General features: G+C 46.9%; 1 protein-coding gene across 2 annotated transcripts in view; it reads left to right on the forward strand.

The window, feature by feature from the left end:
- TCEA2 (transcription elongation factor A2) overlaps positions 1–20,844 on the forward strand; it is a 360,970-nt gene that overhangs the window by 250,820 nt on the left and 89,306 nt on the right. For both annotated transcript variants that reach the window (XM_085614606.1, XM_085614605.1), the window contains exon 6: positions 8,711–8,767. In XM_085614606.1, coding sequence (XP_085470732.1) covers positions 8,711–8,767 — 57 coding nt within the window. The remainder of the gene's footprint in view (positions 1–8,710; positions 8,768–20,844) is intronic.

Here is a 20,844-nt window from a genome sequence, read left to right on the forward strand (position 1 = left end):
ATCGGCGTCGAGGAGTGTCACCCCTCCGTCGTCGAGGGCACGATCCCCTCCGTCGTCGCGACTCCATCAGCGATCGACGTCGAGAGGGAAGAGTCCTCCGCCGTCGTCATCCAGGCGGCGTCGAGGGTACCATCCACGTCGACGTCGAGAGTGGCAGCATCTCCGCCGGCGTCAAGACGGCGTTCGGCATCGAGGGAGAGAGGGCCTCCGTCGTCGGCTTCACACCGCCGTTCGACGTCGAGGCGGCATTCTTCGCCGGCTGAACATGGCCGCCGGTCCACATCGAGGCGTCGTTCGACGTCGAGAAGAGGAGAGTCCCGGCGAGAAAAAAGGCGAAGCCACGGATCGACGTCAAGACCACGCTCGACGTCGAGACAGGCCTCGGACAGGTCGGTGGTCCTGGTGACGGAGTCGGCTTCGCGCCATTCCTCCTCACGCTCAGAGGCATCTCCACGACCGGCAATTCCACAAGAGTCTGCCAGCCAACTCCGCAGGTCTTCCCCTCAGACTCAAGGGACCATTTCTGCGGTACGACTGTCGCCCAGATGGCTGCTGCCAGCACATCATTGGCAGGACTCAGGGGCTACAAGGAGACTGCGGGAATATGTTGTGAGAAGTTGGCCTGATGTATGATGTCACTAGTTCTAGTGTACACCCTATATCAGTCCAAACAACCCTTATGGTGATTGGTTGTAAAGTCAACCTTATAGACAAGCTATCCTAGTGCTAGCATGGACAAGAGCAGTCTTAGGCTAAACTCTGAATGGCATGTGAAGCCAGCTGTGATACCATATATAATCCCTTGAATACCAAATGAAAGGACACCACAACAGATATATATATAAAATAAAGTGTATTTATTCTAGTCAAACCCTCAGCACTCTTTATGAGATTCGAGGTAAGTACAACACAGTCTTATTTAAGCATACATTAAGTCACACAGGTAAGTAATACAGTTAAGCCCTAGGGGCCACGCAAACCATATACTAAAGAAGTGGTATAAGGACCACTGTCACAGAAATAGGATAGGCCTAGGGAATCGCTGGGGCTACACTACACTAGCAACAGTGAGGAAGTGGGAGGCCCACGGGATTCAGTGGAAACACTCACGCGTCATGCGTATAGTCGATAGAAATAGTACAGTTTCAGAATAAGCAGTTTAAGTACACTTCTGAAGCAGCTAGAGAGTCGAGACTGGGAAACTAGACCCTAGGTTAGTCACTACCCTTGTGAGCACCGAAGTACCCAAGTTACCTAGCCCACGGGCTGCGGGTGCATAGGTGTGAACTTGCGTCGGGTTTCGTCGTGGACTTCTATGGATGCCTGAAGGAAAGTTGCTGACAGGCAGTCAGTGAAGAGTGTCCGGTGGATCCCAAGGCTGGGATCAAGAAGAGAGGATACCTGCAAGCAGAAGGGACAGAGTCAAGGCCACTAGCCAGTGACCACGTGGAACCAGGTAGGAACCAGGCGATGTCGTGAAGATTGCAGGTGAAGGGTGTAGCTTGTCGCTGCAGCCACGGGTACCAGGAGACGTCGAGGACGACCAGGACCAGGAGGCGAGCTGTCCCACGAAGGCTCTTGCTGTCGGCGGCGTCGAAGTCGAGCTAGGACTCACCAAGCCTTGGCAAGCGGAACCCACGAAGAACGGAGGACTTGCTTCTGGTGCAGACCAGGAAGGTCTGGGGTGCTTCTTATTTTTATTTATTTATTTTATTTTACAGTTTTATATGGCGCGAACCAGACCCGTGAGGGTATCAGAGCGCTTTACAGGATTGAGGGGGGAGTAAGACGTAGGGACGGGAGGGATCACACTGCAGTGAAGATTTCAAGGTGTGTCGTCACAGATGCCGCTAGCCAACGGGCAAGCAACCGGACAGACGCGGCAAGCAGGAAAATGCAGAAGGGCCCCACGCAGGACTCGTGGAGTGTGGGGGGCTGATCTTCGGTGCAGATGGTGCTTGGGGTTGGGGCTTCTCAATCCCCGGTGCACAACTTCGAGGGTACCTCAGAAGCTGCGCTGGAAGATACTCGCCACTTTTCCCAGGTAGCAGGTCCCACGTCTCTCGTCGCCTCCACGGATCTCAGCTCGGCTGTGGATGTGGATCAGGGTCGGAGAAGTCTGGAAGTCAAGGCTCTGGTCGGGCTCTGCAGTCGGTCCCTCGTAGAACTTTAGCAAAGCAAAGGGTAGTCTCTTGATGGTGCTTGTTTGCACAGGGTAGCCACTCCTTGGCCACAAGGGAGATTCTTCAGTCTTCTTCTTTCGTCGAATGTCGAAGGTCCAGAGTTTCTGTGCAAGTTGCAGGTTCAGGATAATCTAATCTCCTGGGGCCCAGCTACCACTCTTATACTAATCTGGGGGGCTGGGTTGCCTGCTAGGTCACGCCTTATGGGTGGGACCTGGGAGAGGGGTGGTTACACCCCCTTCCCTTTGTCCAGTTTCGCGCCAGGACTGGGGCTGGTGTGCCCCAGCACCGGTTTGAACTGGACTATGCATGGAGCACCTTGTGTGCCCCAGGCAGTGTCTCGTTTCATTCATCTCTCCCTGCCCCAATACACTAAGGCCTGTCTGGGGTGGTGCTCGGACCTCCCATGGCAGGAAACCTATTGTCCAAGCCTCCCTTGCCGGGATCACTCCCAGCAGCAGGAGGTCAGACTTGTGTCGTGGCAGCAGCATCCATTTTGTGATGCTGGGGCTCTGGTTAAGTTTAACCGGGTAAGTAGGTTACAACATGTCTTCTCCCTCTAGAAGGGAGGGATAATATCCTCATCCCCAGAAATGGGATGGGGGTATTATTCCAAAGTGTTAGACACCTTACACGACATGTTTTGATAAAGCCAAACCATAGTTACCATAACCGTTTAAGATTATAAGGCACTTTAGGAGTATATGGTAGGCTATATCATAGAACAGCTATAAGGACATGGTTTCGAAAGCTGCAGACAGGCTCAGCTCATGCTAGAGCACCATCTCACATGTTACCAAGCACTCTGCCTCCAGGATTGTTAAGGCCTGCCATAGGATTGGCTGATAGGTACACATGTGTCTATATATAAGATAGGTATAGGAATACTACACCTAAGCAAGGGGTGATTACACGACCTTGCCCCAGCTGAGTGATCAGCCAGTTGTGTCATAATGGAAGGCCAGGCCAGGGGTGGCATAATACATGCTGCAGCCCCTGGTAGGCCTAGGGTACACCTATGCCCTGGGTACCTAAGGTACACTGTACAGGGGCCAATAAGGTGATCCTATCCAAATGGGTTATGCACCTAAAGTACATAGTATCAATTTAGAGAGAGAACAGCAGGGCTGTGGGTCTGGTTAGCAGGCCCACAGCCACATCTAAGTCGAAAACCAGTAAAGCAAAAGCAAAAAGTGGGGGTGAACATAGAAAGCAGACCCTACTCTCCTACATATGTCAGTCAAGTGCATGACTCTCCGCTGCAACGGTTGGTGGAGGCAGTGGACAGAGCAAGTCCTCCCAGGCCAGCACGTGAGAAGTCGCCTAAGAGCCGGCGACGCAGATCGCGCTCCCCCAGGCGGACGGGGCGTTCAGCCGGATCACAGGCTTGTGATCGTCGCCGGGATCAGAGGTCACCATCAATGTCATCTTCCTCGTCCACCAGGTCCTCAATAAGGGACTATTCACCCACGCTATCGGGCAGCCCAGTGTCCAGGGTCTCGCCCATAGACGACATCAACACCTACCATGAGGTGCTGCAGAGGGTGGCGCAGAAGTTGGGGATTGAGATGTCAGTCCCCCAAGTCACCACGTCAGTGATTTTCGAAACACTTCATCAGAAGTCTGCCTCTCGTCCACTGCTGCCTTTGGTCCCAGGGATCATGGAACCCGTCATGGACACCTTCCTCACCCCAGCGACCGTCAAAGCGGTTCCGGCTCGTATCCTCAAAAAATATAAGCCGGCTACCTCTGATCCTGTCTTTGTAAAAATGGACCCTCCTGCGGACTCAGTAATCGTGGCGGTTGCAAGAAAGGGTCATGCTGTATCGGCGTCCTCTTCCATTCCTCCGGATAAGGAGAGCAGAACCCAGGACTCCTGGGGGCGCAGGGCCTGCTCGTCCGCAGCGGCTTCCCTCAAGATCTCCAGCGCGGCGGCGCTGTTGGGCAGATACGATAGGGCTCTCTGGGACTCTATGGAGCGGTTCAAGTCCAAGCTCCCAAAGGAGGACCAAAAGGACTTCGAAGAAATAGTCACTGAAGGGTCACTGGTGGCTAATCAGTCGATTAGCACGGCGGCGGATGGTGCACTGCTCTCAGCCCATTCTTACACACACAGCGTATGCGCCAGGAGGTCGTCCTGGTTGCGGCTGACGGGGCTCAAGCCGGATGCGCAGCAACGGATTTTAAACCTTCCGTTCTCTGGCACCTCCCTCTTCGGCACTCACACGGATGAGGAGATGGGGTGCATGAAAACTGAACTGGACACCCTCAAAGCTGTGGGGTTGGAGAAGAAAAAATAATTCAAGCGCCGTTTTAGACCCACCCAACGCAAGGGGCCTCAACAGAGGGTTCAAACCCCTCAGTGGTCTCAGAGTAAAACCCAAGGAAAATCGCAGTTTCGAGGCGGAAAGTCCACCAGGGGCAGAGGTGGACACCAGCCACAGTCCTCCACTACCACAAGAGGAGGAAAGTCATGAGCTGTGGCTTCCTCTACGACCGTTGCCCACTCCAGTGGGGGGAAGTGCGTCACAACATCTGGCAGAGTGGGACAGCATCACAAAAGATCGCTGGGTGCTGAATATACTGCGAAATGGATATGCGCTACGTTTTCGAGCGCGTCCAAAAGACATACCGCCAAAAAAGTCCCGTCCTCACCACTTAAAGCTGCTCCAAAAGGAGGTGAGGGCCCTTCTGCTAAAACAGGCCATAGAAAAAGTTCCTCCTTCGCAAATCAGAAAAGGAGTGTACTCCCGGTACTTCCTTGTGCCCAAAAAAGATCAAGAGCACAAGTTTCGGCCGATTCTGGACCTTCGTCTCCTAAACAAAGTCATCGTCAAGGAGAAGTTTCGTATGTTGGCGCGTCATCAAATATGTCCACATCTGCAAGTAGGGGATTGGATGTGTTCGGTGGACCTCCAAGATGCGTACTTCCACATTTCAATTGCGAGACATCACCGCAGGTACCTGCGGTTTATGGTCGGAAGCAAGCATTATCAGTACAAAGACCTTCCATTCGGGCTCAAGTCGGCTCCGCGAGTCTTCACCAAATGTATGGCAGTGGTGGCGGCTTGCCTACACAAGCAGGGTCTATTCGTCTACCCTTACTTAGACGACTGGTTGCTGAAGGCTCCATCCCAGCAACAGGTGAGGAAAGACTTCCAGACCTGTCTGAGACAGTTGCACGCTCTCGGCCTTCACGTCATGATGGCAAAGTCCGTGCAGCAGCCCACTCAGACCATCCACTACCTTGGCTCCGTTCTGGACACAAGCGTGGGAAAAGCGTATCCTTCGGGGGAGAGACTGTCTTCAATGAAGCGGAAATGCAGGCTTATGCAGCAGATGCAGAGGCCGTCAGCCCGGCAGGTAGCATCTCTGCTGGGATCCATGGCGTCCTGCATTTTTCTCATTCCCAACGCCAGACTGCGAATGCGACCTTTGCAGCAAGCTCTAGAGGACCAATGGGATCAGTCCACAGGCCGTTGGGGAGATCAAATCTCTCTCTCCCAGGTGGCGAAATCTTCCCTTGCATGGTGGACTCGTCAGGACAATCTGATGGTGGGAGTCCCTTTTCACCAGCCACTTCTGGTGCAATCGGTGGTGACAGATGCGTCGCTGCAAGGTTGGGGGGCCCACATGGGGTGCCTCCAGATACAGGGTCGGTGGTCTACAGAAGAGCAGGGCTACCACATAAATATGCTGGAACTCCGGGCAGTCCACCTTGCTCTAAAGGCGTTCCTCCCTGCAATCAAGGCCGATTCAGTCCTGGTGCAGACCGACAACACCACAACCATGTTCTACCTGAACAAACAGGGCGGGACTCGGTCACGTCCTCTTTCCCTGGAGGCACAGGCGATCTGGCACTGGCTGCTCGCCCGGAACCTCTCGGTAGTGGCAGTGCACCTTCCGGGGGAGTTGAATCTCAAAGCAGACGCACTCAGCAGGCACTTCGAAGATCAGCCAGCCTGGGTGCTACACGACGAAGTGGTGGCGGACCTGTTCCATTGTTGGGGTTGTCCAGAAATCGATCTGTTTTCAGACGACGAAAATTCAAAATGCCACGCCTTCGCGTCCAGATTCCACCATCCAGGGACCAGGGGGAATGCTCTTTTGATGGACTGGTCAGGGACATTTGCCTACGCCTTTCCGCCCCTGCCCCTGATTCCGAAGGTGGTATCCAAGCTGCTCAGATCCGACATGAAGATGATCCTCATAGCTCCGGACTGGCCGCGCCAGTGGGGGTACCCGGACCTTCTCCATCTGTCAGTGCGACCTCACAGGCGACTGCCTTGCAGGCCGGACCTGCTGTCCAAGATGGGCGGGAGGATTCTGCATCCCAACCTTCCCTCACTGAACTTAACAGCATGGCTCCTGAGGTCCTGCAATACGGACATTTAGGTCTGCCGCCTGATTGCATGCATATTCTGAAAGAAGCGAAGCGACCCTCCACAAGAGCGTCTTATGCGTTTAAGTGGAAGAGGTTTTTCATTTGGTGTAGAGAGAAACACCTTGATCCTACGAAGGGGCAGGAGGATGTCATTCTCCCTTACCTTCTGCACTTAGCGAGATCAGGCTTAAAGTATGCATCAATCAGGGTCCACTTGTCTGCCATTACAGCGTACAGAAGGTCTCCCAATCAACCTTCTTTTTTCCAGCTGCAGGTGGTCAAGGACTTCTTACAGGGATTGAAGAAAGTTTACCCCCCTGTTCGAAACCCTTCTCCTCCGTGGGAGTTGAACTTAGTATTGTCCAAATTGATGGGCCCACCTTTTGAGTCACAATCCACAGAGCTTCCTTGCAGCATCTGTCTTGGAAGGCCGCTTTTCTGGTAGCCATTACATCGGCACGCAGAGTAAGCGAAATCCAGGCGCTGTGTACTAAAGAGCCGTACACAGTTTTTCACCAGCACAAAGTGGTCTTGAGGGCACATCCATCTTTTCTCCCTAAGGTAGTGTCTGATTTTCATATTAATCAGTCCATTTCTCTTCCATCCTTCCTTCCGAACCCAGCAACCCCGGCTGAGCGGTCGCTTCATTCCTTAGACCTCAAGAGGGTACTTAAATTCTACCTAGAAAGTACCAAAGGCATTAGGAAGACGGATCAACTATTTGTCAACTATGGCGCCATGAGAACAGGCTTCCCAGCAGCTAAAAAATCCATTTCCAGATGGATTGTTTCCTGCATTACCCTAGCCTACCAGCTGGCAAAAAGGCCCTTACCTTTGGCCCCTAAGGCTCATTCTACTAGGGGGAAAGCGGCCACGGTAGCTTTCTTGCATGACATTCCAATGGCAGAGGTTTGCAAGGCGGCCACCTGGAAATAGGTTCATACCTTTACCAGGCACTACTGCCTAGAATCCTATTCCAGGGCGGATGCCCAAGTAGGCCAAGCCTCCTTGAGGAACCTTTTTGGGTAGCTTGGTCTAGCTAAGCATACTGTTCATTCTCTGTTTCTTTCCTTTGCCCGCAGGGGGGTGAGGTGAGGCTCGCTATTCTATTCTAATGCTTATGACTATTGATGAGGATCCCCTGGAAGAGAAGAATTAGTTACTTACCTGTAATCCTAGTTCTCTTCCAGGGGTATCCTCATCAAAGTCATAAGCAACCCTCCCGCCTCCCCGGGCAAAGGTGTGCTATCTTTTTCAGAGGTTATTATTTCTTTGTGCCATGACTTTTTAGTCTCCGCAAAGAACAACTGACCTAACTGCCACCCCTGAGGCATGATGGGAAGTTGGGGGTCAGGTGTGCCTTAAAGGCACGGTGTCAGTTTTTTGCTATGCAGCTATTAGTTAGCTTTTCAGTCTTTTTAGACTGGGTATTTGCAATGCAGCCTGGGAGCTTCCTATGCTTTCAGTGATTTATAAGAATTTCTGCTGTTTTCTGAGCATTAAAACAGTTTCTAAACAAGTTATAATGTTGTTTCTCGTGTTTATAATGCTATTTTTTTATGTATAGTGGAAATTCCTTACAGCATGTTTCAGCTCTAGCGTTTATTGGCTGCAGTTGCTTGTGTATACATATAGGTATATATGTATGGATATATATATGTGGGACACATATAATATACTCTTTCCGGGATCCCGCGCATGGGCGGGGATATTCTAAGGCTTATGACTTTGATGAGGATACCCCTGGAAGAGAACTAGGATTACAGGTAAGTAACTAATCTTTACCTGCATCATCAAGATAAATGGACAGTTGTAAGAGGGTTTTAGGAAACTGGAAAAGTATGCCCCTCTTAGATTGAATAGTCTTGCAGTAAATGCAGATTCAGCTCATTAATAGTGTAATTGTCTATGTGGAATGCGAGTGGAATTGTGAGCAAATTAATAGTGTAATTGTCTTTGTGGAATACAAGGGGAATTGTGAGCAAAGTATAAGGGGACTATACCAGTGCTTTAGATCTGTCACCAAACCATGTACTGTGCACACAACATCAAATGGTGAATGTTGTGGATGCATAGTGAGCTCTGAACTTTCGTTTGCTATTAATACAGTGCCTACTTACAACTATACTTTTTTGTTTGACAGATGACTACATTGCTATTGGTGCAGACTGTGAACATATTGCAGCCCAGATTGAAGATTATATCCTTTTGAGTCCCTTTGAGTTTTCAGACTTTTAGGGAGTTGTGTTCTAGCATACCTTGTATGAACTTCTTAGTGATAGACTACTCTCCCAATGCACCTAAGGTTCACTCTGAATTTCATTTAAACTAAACTGTATTATTACTAGCTCGCTTCAAGCATTCAACCAAGTTAAAGGATCCATCTTTACACAAGACGTAAAGAAAGCTCTGACTTGATATATTGAGAGTAGTGGTGGGGGAAATTTCTTCAGAACATTTTACCAAGGTGAAATTCACTGTTTGTAAAAATTGCCTGCAGAGCGAGATCTTTGTCCAGATTTCACTTTGCAGATGGATTCCAGGATAGGGTTCATTTGGAATGCAAAGAGATACACGAAGGTTTGTGCCAAGTCATTTCCGGAGATGTTGCATTCATTTAATAGTCAATTACTATGGACTTCCAAATAAGATCCAGATTAATTTGGGCATTGTGGGGAATGTGACAGAGTTTGGCACTAAGTTTCCCTTTAACATCCTCTCTCCTTCATCACAACACTTGTCTCCATTGGAAGATGCAAACAAATTACTCACCTAGTTGGTGCAATTATGGATGTTTTTTGCACCTGCATTGAAAATGGCCGCAAAAGCCGTTAGGAATAGTCTGTGTTTATAATTACAATTGCATGGCTTCTGATAAGGGCGGGCAGAGGTACCTACAGACAGAAAACCACAAGACTGCAGACACATTTTGCTTGCAGTTCCCTTTTTTTAGGTGTAATAGACTGATGCAAATCCTGTGAAAAATAAGATATCGGACCCAGTATTCACATCGGATTTTCATTAAATGGAAATAAAAAGTCAAACCCCTATTGAAAGTTCAATGAACTTACAGTTACTTCGCTCTTATTGGCCCACCTTGAAAAGTAAAAACTGAAAATGGCGGCTTTAAGTGCTCCCTGCCCCACATTACCCTACCATGCTCTGCCAGTGGCAGGTTCCTCTTCTATTCCGGCCCCTCACATTGTTATGCGGATTGCATTTAGCTTCCATTTTAGTTCTTGTGTTAATTTAGCTTCAATTTCTAATGGTGCTAGTGCATGTATTTCTATTGCAAGAATGGCCCATGTACATATTTCTTTTTGTTAGGCATTGACATTCAGTAGTCTGTACAGTTAGTTACAGGGTAGTACAAATTCAGAACCCGAGGAATTGTTTTATTTTCTGTGCTCACAAAGAGACGATTCTTCTGTTTTAGTCTAATTAGCACATTGTCCTGCACCATTGATACAGTTTCATGAGGTTTCTGTTTTTATTATTTAATCCGCATCCGTGCTTAAGTCGGTGAGGGGTGCCCTTCTGCAGGAGTCATCACAGAACGCTGCTGAAATGCAGGCCAGCTGTCCCCGACCATCATCCTGCGAAGGATGATAGTTGTACACTCGTAGGTGCATTATTTGATGCACAAAGCCTCTGTTCCGGACATACACTATCAAGGTTTGGGGTTTGGTCATTCCAACAAACCGTTCAGATGGGTACTCTTCATATACTGTCTATAGCATAGAGGCTAGCAATAGATAGGAGAAACATAATATTAGCAGTGTAATGAACAATTATGATGATTGAATTGTTTGTATTTTTCACTGTTCTAATAATGCTCTTTACAATGATGTCTCATCTTTCTTACAATCGCAGTTCCTGTTTTATTTGCAAATAGAGCTTTTCAATAAATGTTTGAAAATGCAATATTATATCTTTTCTTTGTGACACTTTAGGCATACAAGAGTGACAAACGAAAGGGCTAGATCTGTTTCCACGATTTCCTTGGGAATCTGAGTCATGATGTAATTTACATCTATAACTATTGAGGTTTGAGAGTTTGGACGTGGCACTGTTAGCTAGCCAAAACAAACCAACATTCACTAATTATATAAGAAGACTCAGTCTCTATATTATTTTGTTTTGTTGTTCCAAATATACAGTCCTACTAGATTAGTAGGAACCGTATAACAACATGACCCTTGAACACTGAACCCAGCCTTTTTCAATGGAAAATCTTTCCAAACCTTCTTTTAATCAACTTTCTTGTGGTCTTTTGATATCCTGAGGTTTTTCTGTCCTTTTCTGACTGAAAATATTTTTTGCACTTTACAAATGTGCAGTTTGTTTTGTGAAGTGCCCAGCTTGTGGCAAAAACATATCCTTACTGTCTTTGTATCCTTTGCCTACTAGTTACCCACATTCCTGACAAATGTTACCACTGTCGGAACTATTTCCTTGCTGACCCGGAAGGACCAAGAGATGATTGGCCTTCATGGCTAGGAAGAACAGCTCGGGCATCAGGGATCCCTTTGAGGAAGAATTAGGGGCTTAGAGGAGTGAGGAGAGGATCAGCTCTCTGCCACTGTTCCTGTTGCAATCTCAGGACTCCTCCAGACAGAGATCCAAAAGGAGAATCCATCATGAGAAACAGTGGTGTGCCCCATTAAATTAAGATACTGTATCAACTTCTTTGCTGTTGTGCACTGGCTCAACATGGAGGAGACATTTGATGTTGAAGAGTAGAAGACATTTGACGTTGAGGGCGCTTGCGATGTCAAAGCGCCGTTCTACACTGAGGAGCATGGCAACTACTTTGGTGATTCAGAAGTTTGCTCAGTGGTTTAGGAAGATGAAGACCAGGAGGTTTGACACAATCTAGACGTCCGAACACTCAAGAGCCTATTTGCCATCCAGATCTACATCTCCTGTAGCCCCACAATTATCATCAGTATTTGGTACTCCCAGCTGGCCTCAAGCCTACATTAAGGACCTTCTTGAAATGCAAGCCTGTGGTAGCAGTCTATCTCAGAACTCAAAAGATCTTTTTGTACCCATATCTAGGGAACTGGCTGATCAAGAACTCAACATTGAAACTAGCTCATCAGAATGTACAGTTCCACAGTCACAATTCTAAATTGACTGGGATTGCATTTCAGTCATGAAAAGTCAACATCGACCTCCTGTACAGTTGTATTATCTGGGAGCAGTTCTGAGTACCTTGAAGGTAAATGTCTGTCATTCAGAGGAGAGACTGTTATCTATCCATCAGAAGTGTTGCACTTTTCTGAAATTCCCCCAATACCAGCAGTCTTTATCAAACTGAATTACTCAAGAGCCCGAATGATTCTGATAGCAGCGGAGTTGCCATGACAGTGGTAGTTCGTAGCTCTTCTTCACCTGTTACAGTGACCACACAGGAAGCTCCACTGCACGTTGAATATCCTGCAAACGTTTTGGGGCCAGATTCTTTATTTCATCCTGCCATATTTGAACTTGGCAGCCTAGCTCAGGATCTCATTCAATACGGGCACTTGAACTCCCCCATAGGAGTGTATGAACATTCTGAAAGAAGATACACATCCATCATATTTTTCCGGTGTATGGGATTGTGCATCTAGTGTTCTCAAAACAACTCTGACCCTACTACCTGCCAAGAAGAAGAAGCACTATTACCATATCTTTTTCATTTGACCAGGTCAGGATTGGAATTCTCTTGCAATTTTCTTCAGTGAAAGTCCATTTGGCATCTTTTACCGCCTATAGAAAAGTCTTTCACAAACATCTTTGTGCAAGTTCCCAGTTGTTAAGCCCTTCCTAGAGGTTATTAAAAAGTCTTTCCCTTGGTAAGGCTAGCTATAACATCTGCACGCAGAGTCAACAAAATTCAGGCATTGTGTTCCCATGAACTGTTAACAGTATTCCATAAGAAAAAACTGATTACGTGGACTCACTAAATTTCTCTGCATAGTTATTTTGGATTACCATGGAATTCAAACGGTTACCTTACCAACGTTCTTACAGCACTCCTTTCCCTGGCAGAGAGCTCTCTCCACATAGTAGACGTTAAGAGAATTGTTAAGTTCTAGTTAGATAAAGCAACAAATATAAGCAAATTCAAACAAATATTTATAACGATGTTCCTTTGTAAATTGACCTTACCACTTCCAAACAGTCACTCTCCAGGTGGATAGTCTCTGAATTCTATTAATCTATGAAAAAGCAAATAAAACTCTGTCTGACAAGCCAAAAGTCCACTCAACTAAAGGTATAAAGGCTGCTTCTGCTTTATTGAGGAATATTCCAGTTGCAGAGATTTGTAAAATAGAGACCTGGAGATCTGTAAACACTTTTGCAAGGCACTTTTGTCTTGGCTCTGATTTTAAAACAAATGCAAAAGGAGGGCACCTTTCTGTGTAGTTTTCTTTGATTTATCTTTTCTCGCCCTACTGCTTTTTATTAGATATGGACTTGCTATTCTATTCGGTGCTTACGATTTTCGGTGGTGATCTTCTGAAGGAGGAGTAATGATTCCTAACCTCTAATCCTATTTCTCCTTCAGAGAAATCTCTGTTGAAATTATAAGAAACCCACCCTCGTTCCTTGTAAAAGGCATAAAGCAAGTTAATGGTTTTTTATATTAGTATCCTTTAACTCTACAGTAAAAACAAAATAACTGAGATAGATGTCACTGAGGGGGCATGATGGGATACTGGAACTCTTGGAACTCTTAACGCCGCAGTGTCAGTTTTTACTTTTCATGGCTGCAGTCTATTTGGCTTTATTGTCCTGCTTTCTTCCTGTTATTTCCTTTAAAATGGTTTGTAAAATTATTTTTTTCTTTGCCAAAGATTTGCAAAATGGGTTAGAATTGCAAACTGAATTGCAATTTTGAAGGTGCATGTTTAGGGCATTCCTTCCATATTACCATCTAGAATGCAATATATGTGGTTTGTGACCACAGTTGCGGTTACAAACCTTTCATAGGTACCGATTCCTCAAAGAAGGTGGTAACCCACTTGAAGAGGGGAATGTAAAACAAAAAAAATAAATTGGATGTGAGCAGTGGTCTTGTACAAACTATATATAAAAGAGGTAAAAAATAATAGTAATAATTAAAAAAAACATATTAAATGCACTACCCAATTTCTCACCCTATACCTCTATCAATAACTTAAATCTACATATGCTTACTTCCTTTATGCATCTATAACCTTTCCATGTACTTATGGATCTATATATTTCTTACTTTCTTCTAATTCGGCATATCCAATGACCTACCCAATTTCTCACCCTGCATCTCTCTCAATATATCTTCTACCTCAACTCTCTGACTCATCTCAAACCTCTTTCTACTACTCTTTCCAATGCACCACCCTATTTCTCACCCTATATTTCTATCAATATATCATCTACATCCACTCTCTCATTCATCTCAAACCCCATACCACTACTATGATTCCCAAAATAGCCCTATCTAGATTCTCCCCTACTCTACCCCTCCTTGCACGATCTGACACCTCTTTTATATGCTGATTCCCTAAAACAAGCCTTTCTAAACTCTTCTCTCTGACTCCTCCCCTCCACATCCCTTTTTACTCATCCCAAGCATCCCACTACTGCTATGACCTCTCAAAACAAAAAGTCTAAATTGTTTGTTCTTCTATCCCTCCACTATCCTTTTCAATCAAAATAACAGGCTAACATGTCCTCTTCTCAAATTTCATATTTCACTATACTCATTCACCACTAATCCTTTATGGGTTCGAGAGTAGTGTGCTACTTGCCGAAAAAAGCGCTTTAACACCTCATTAGAGGTAGCAAGCACTATATAAATGCAGACCTTTTATTCCCTCTTCTATCCCTCCGCTATCCTTCTCAAACCAAATAATTGACTAATATCCACCACTCAAATTATTTTCATATTTCACTATACTAATTCACCACTAATCTTTTATGGGTTCCGGAGTAGCGTGCTACTCGCCGAAAAAGCTCTTCAACACCCCATCATGGGTAGCAAGCGCTATATATATATGTAAACATTTGTCCCTCTTCTATTCCTCTGCTACCCTTCTCAATCCAAATAACTGACTAAAATATCCACCACTCAAATTACTTTCATATTTCACTATACTAATTCAATACTAATCCTTTATGGGTTCCGGAGTAGCGTGCTACTCGCCGAAAAAGCGCTTCGACGCCTCGTCAGGGGTAGTAAGCTCTATATAAATGCAATTACAATATAATATAATATATATATATATATATATTTATATATAATGCAGCTGTTTCCTTCAAGGAAGATAGCAAGTATTTAAACAATACGTGTAGTTATACTTTATTTAAATTCAGTCACATGCAAGGCTGCCTATTGACATCAGCAGCCCATATTTCATTTTATGTCATCCATTGAGAGTGAGTTGCAATTTGTGACCTACCTCTTGAATACTAAAGAGGTAGGTTGAATTGAGACCCATTCCAAATGGTGATTTAGGGAATTCATGGCTTGGCAGTTTGGGATGGACTGTTCCCATGAGGCACAGGGTCAAGACTGATTTGCATACAGCTGTGTCTGAACTGGGGTGGCGAAGTGAGCTAAAGAACAATGATGGATTCATCCCAGATCTGTGAATGGGGGGTGAGTTTCAGAAAATTTTCAGTGCTCCGTTCATCATCTCCTTGTGTCTGCTTTGTTAACCTTAAGTTGGCAGGGTATGCCCAGACGTGGGTCCCTTGCTCTCTTTTCCACTGGATTCAAGCTAGCCTGGCTGATGAGGGCTGTTAGCCTGAAACCGGTCCCAGGATGCTTGTTTCCGTTCCAGGGAAGACATGGCTTGGCAGTTCGGGCTGGACTGTTCCCATGAGGCACAGGGTCAAGACTGATTTACATATAGCTGTGTCTGAACTGGGGTGGCAAAGTGAGCTAAGGAACAATGATGGATTTAACCCAGATCTGTGACTGGGGGTGCGTGTCTGAAATGTTTCACTGCTCCGTCCATCATCTCCTTGTGTTTGATTTAGGTAACTGACCTAAGAGTACTTAGGTCGGTTTGTAAAATTTGAATCAATTGGCAAAAAAGGAGGTGCACTATTTGCAAACGCTTTTTGAATTTATTTTTAGTACAAGTGAAATCAATATTTTAGTACTTATGGCCCTTAGTTCTTTAGTGGCATATAGCATTTTTATTTATTTTTCTTTTTTTTCTGAATAAATAAAAATCGGTCAATCTAGCCTCCCAAATAACCAATAAATTATTATTCTTCAAGTAAGAAGTTAATTTTGCCTTTTTCTTTTATGCAAAAAAAGGCACCATGCTACATACCCAGGTTCTACATCTGCTATCAATTGTAACAGATAGTTCACTGTAAGCAGTGAGCAACAAGGAGAAAAGCCTTGCAGTGCCAAGAGAATTGTGATTCTCACTTGGAGCATCCAGTGCCATATATATATGCATATTCACGGAGGGTCCATTCCTACCGCTCCTGCCCTCATTGAGCCATCATACCGACGCAGCATCCACCTCTTTTAAACTGACAAATGTGTTCGGATTAATACCAGTTGCCTCAGGCTGCTCAGAATCACCTATACCCCCACAGAGAAATTTCAATACAGCTTTCGGCTACTGGGGGGACCCTCTTGCAATGCATTGAAGGCGCAGTGCCTCCATTAGGTGAAGGCGACAGCCGAGCTTCCAGAGCACACTCGAGGAGCCGGGGAGGCGAAAGGCATGAAGGGGACCATAAAGGAGGGCAGAGGGACGGTGGAGTGAGGCCCTTATGGTGATGCTGGCCTGGGGACGGATGCGGCGCATCGTGGAGGGTCTACCTCGCCCTATCAACACTCAAAGCAAAGAAAAAAATGATGCACAAAAAAAGGGGAAGAATACACAATAGGCACCTCGAATTTAGTGAACACTACTGAAGGAAATCAAAATGAACAATTGAGGGGGTTGATGGTACAGCAGATATGGGTTGGAGACCATAGCTCACATTAGACACCCTGCTAAACTAGAACCCGGTACGAAGAACAAAAATAAGGCCTTCAGAAGCTGCTGCAGCTCCCCCGAGAGCTACACAAGGCACCTCCGCAAATCAGCCTCCCCCTTGGGATTGGGGCAAGGATGATACGGACATCTCATTCGAGCTGTTAGTGGCATCTTAGCCCCAGTTAAGCTCTACCTACGCTAAAGACTCAAGACCCGACAGCCATATGCCCATGGCTCAACAACTGGCTATGGGTCACCTACGATCCAATACCCCTCAGGTGGCGGCCCTCTCGGACTCGGAGGGACCACTCCAGGCACACGCTGCCCAGAGCGCAGATCCTCTGCACCACACATTAGCCACAAACATGGACACTGTCCTGAGCGCAGTAGAGAAGTTTGATGCAACGCTTGATCAAACCCGATCATCTCTGGAGGCAAAAATAGACAAGGTTGCCACAGACTTTACATTGTTACATGCGGATTACTGCAAACAAGCTGACAATGTGCAGGCCAATGTAACTACGCTTGCGGAACTACAACCAGCCACTAGCTCAAACACTGCCCTCATTACACAGCCTAATAGACAGAGTCCAAGTCCTGGAAGAGAGGCTAGAAGATACCGAAGACCGATCAAGGTGTAACAATGTTCGTGTGGTGGGGCTCCCAGAAGATATTGAAGGCCAGGACACAGTATCCTATGCAGAACGCTGGCGAAGAGAGCTCTTGCCTGGCAATGCACTATTTCCTCTGTTTGTGGTGGAGCAGGCACATAGGGTGCTGTCTCGCAAGCCACCTTCCGGAACGAACCCCATGCAATTCTTGATCAGACTGCTGAACTTCAGAGATCGAGACACAACACAGGAATCACCAAAGATAACTGTGCTAAATAAATACGTCATGTTGTTCCCGGTCTACACTGTAGAGGTGCAAAGGGGTCCTTCCAGTCAGTGAAGCGGAGCCTATTCGCTGCTGTTCCCAGCTTTACTTTGAGTATCTGTTAAAGGTGCCACCCACCTCTTTAACTCACCGGCGGAGGCTTGGGATTGGTTGGAGGGCATGGGTCCGACGCCTAGATGTGCGGCATCTGATACTCAAGCGAGGCTGCGCCGTGAGAGTAGCAAACGGATACGCATCAAACACTATGGAGCGATCCAACCGGCTTCACCGATCACACTCTCTGATCTGATGCAAATAATAGTGGAGCGGCGAGAGGCGCTGCAAGTGGCAGCAGCAATCAGTGACTAGATGCTCAGCTCAGATCGGGACAAAGGGTCAATACAGTCCATGAACGAAGAAGTTCTTACCCATTCATGGCCCGAGGAGCTTGACTCGCCGACTCTGTGGTGATGCCACAAACTTCAGAAGACTTTGTTTCGCTACTCACAGATTGCTGCCCAACCTGATGGACGCCTGCGGCCCCGCATGGGTCGGTGGCCCCTTCGAGACTGGGACCTCTCGCACAGACTGCGTACGCTGGTCAGAATAGCCTCCCAGGGATGGGGAAACTGCAACATGACTGTGCTATGCAGCGGGGGACCAGGGGGCCTATCTGACACTTATTGCATTGTGCTGGACCCTATGGATGCCACACTGTAAGGGCACACAGGAATAACCATCACTGCACCAGCCGGCCCTGGCTCTAGTTGACATTGTCGGAAGCAGTATACTAGCACAACGAAGTTTGGGAGGGCTTCCGTTTCGGGTCTGCTCCAATAATGTTATGCATGGTTTAATGTTATACCCTGTTTTTATTTTGTGCACCCACCAGTGAAGCGAGCACCACCTGAAACCCACACACCCAACCACTAATAGCCAGGACAGAACAATCAGGCTATCTACATCTTACAAATAACACTTGGACACAGTACCATAAGGCATTGCACGAATTAACATAATCACCTGGAATGTGAGAGGCTTCCCCACATCAGCTAGACGATATTCCATATACTCATATCTGCAGCGTAGGGCCACTAATATAGCATTACTGCATGAAACACATATAACACATAGAGGCCTCTCAACTCCGTCGACGCTGGTGGGGGCAAGTGTTAAGCACCAACTTCTCCACTCAGGCAAGAGAATCACTGATATGGAACCCCCTTTGCGGCCGAGGAGGTGAAAGCAGATCCAGACGGCAGATATGTTTTTGTAAAAGGCCGGTTGAATGGTCAGACCATCTTGATAGGATCCATATATGCCCTGAACGTGGAACAAACTACCTTCCTACGTCTCCTCACACATGTGCTTGCTCCCTGGAGTGAGATTCCTTGGATGCTGGGAGGGGATTTTAACTTGGTGCTGGACACTGATGTGGATCGCTCATTCCCTCCCCTAACATGCACAGTGACCTCCTCAAACACCCTAGCCCTGAACACCTTGCTGACGCAATGGTCACTGTCAGATGTATGGCGTAATAGTAATCCAGATACCCGCATATATTCTTTCTATTCTCATGTGCATGATCTCCATGTGAGATTGGAACGCATTGTGAGCTCTCCCTCACTTTTACCCTTTGTTAAGCTCATAGATTACCTCGGCCACACGCATTCTGATCATAATCCTCAGCAGATGCAACTCGACTGGGATGTAGGTCTACATCCAATTCCTACATGGCGCCTCCAACAGGCAGCTCTGGAAGCCTCTTCATTCCAGGCTTTGCTAGGGACGGTCATGGCAGAATACTTTGACATTAACGCAGGCACCACACGCAGTGCATTCACTGAGTGGGAGGCATTTAAGATGATCATTTGAGGGCATAGTATGGGACTCACATGGAAAATGCTTAAACAGCTGGCAAGGGAGATAGGGGAAGTAGAGCAAGAATTATTACCATGTGAAACACCAGTGGCAACAGGCACAAGAGGCCCGCAGCATCTAAACAAAAAGCGCAGCAAAAACATAGAGTTGTTAGAGCGATTGCGGTGCTTGTATTACACAGCACACTCAGTGCGTACACATGCAACATCGGACAGGCCAGGGATACTGCTGGCTTGGTTACTACATCAGGAACAACCTCAACACCCTATACATGCTATATACTCTGTAGCAGGGCCCACCGTGTGCATGTAGCACGAGATACACGCAGAAATGATGAAATATTACACAGCGCTATCTGAAACCACCATCCCTCATGACCGGGAAAGAGCAAGAGCCTTTCTGAACTCCATACAGCTACCTGCTATAACACCAGAGCAGTGTGCAGCATTGGACGCCCCAATGGAGCAGGATGAGACCAGGGAGGTCATAGCAGCGCAGGCAACTGGGAAAACCCCTGGCCTCAACGGATTCCTGGCAGAATACTACAAAGCATATGCGGTAACCCTAGTCCAGTGCCTTCATGCACTATACACCACTGCCTTGGAAGATACCACCCTTCCGAAGTCATTGCCGAGGCGCAGCTGGTTTCGCTCCCTAAGCCTGATAGGGACCTAGCAGAGCTGAGCTTGTATCAGCTTCTGGCTCTATTAAACACAGATTATAAAATCCTGGCGAAGCTTTTGGCGGACCGGCTGGCTCCGTTGGTCCAATCCTTGGTTCATGCTGACCAGAATGGCTTTTTGCTGACGCGGAGTACCTCACTAAACCTGCGGCGTTTTTTTAGGGTGGCTAAATACGCACCGGACCGATGGTCCCTTTCCGGCTGCCTGATTCTAGACCTCTAGAAGGCCTTTGACACCCTAGAATGGGAATTCCTGTTTGCAGTGTTTCCACGTTACAGGTTTGGGGACATTTTCCTCAAAATGATCCAGTTCCTGTATAGTGAGCCAATGATGAGTGGAGACAGACCCATATATCTCAGCTCATAATAGAGTAAGGCCAGGAATCAGGCAGGGGTGCCCACTATCCCCATTACTATTCTCCCTAGCCATCGAGCCATTGGCGGAAGCCATCCAAGAATGGGGAGCAGGGTTGGGGATCCCACTGGGTGACGGAATACATACTATTTCTCTATATGCAGTTGACCTCCTCATATATTTTAAAGATGTGCACGCAATCCCAGGAGCTGTGGCACAGACCTTAGGAGACTTTGCAATCCTGTCAGGGTTGAAAATAAACGTGGCTAAGTCCTGCCTTTACCTATTTGATAAAACATGTCCCAATCCACAATACTTAAGCAACAATGTTAGCAAAGTGTGGCAAACGGATACCTTTTGTTACTAAGGAGTTCGGGTGTACCATCAACAAGAGGACTTGAGGGCAATGTGGGTAGAGCAATGACCTCAATCCTCTCTCAAATATCATTCTGGAGTGCGCTTCCTCTGTCTATCATAGGCCGCATAGCCTTTGTAAAAAT

Source organism: Triturus cristatus, chromosome 7, assembly GCF_964204655.1.
Source record: "Triturus cristatus chromosome 7, aTriCri1.1, whole genome shotgun sequence".
Taxonomy (NCBI): Eukaryota; Metazoa; Chordata; class Amphibia; order Caudata; family Salamandridae; genus Triturus; species Triturus cristatus.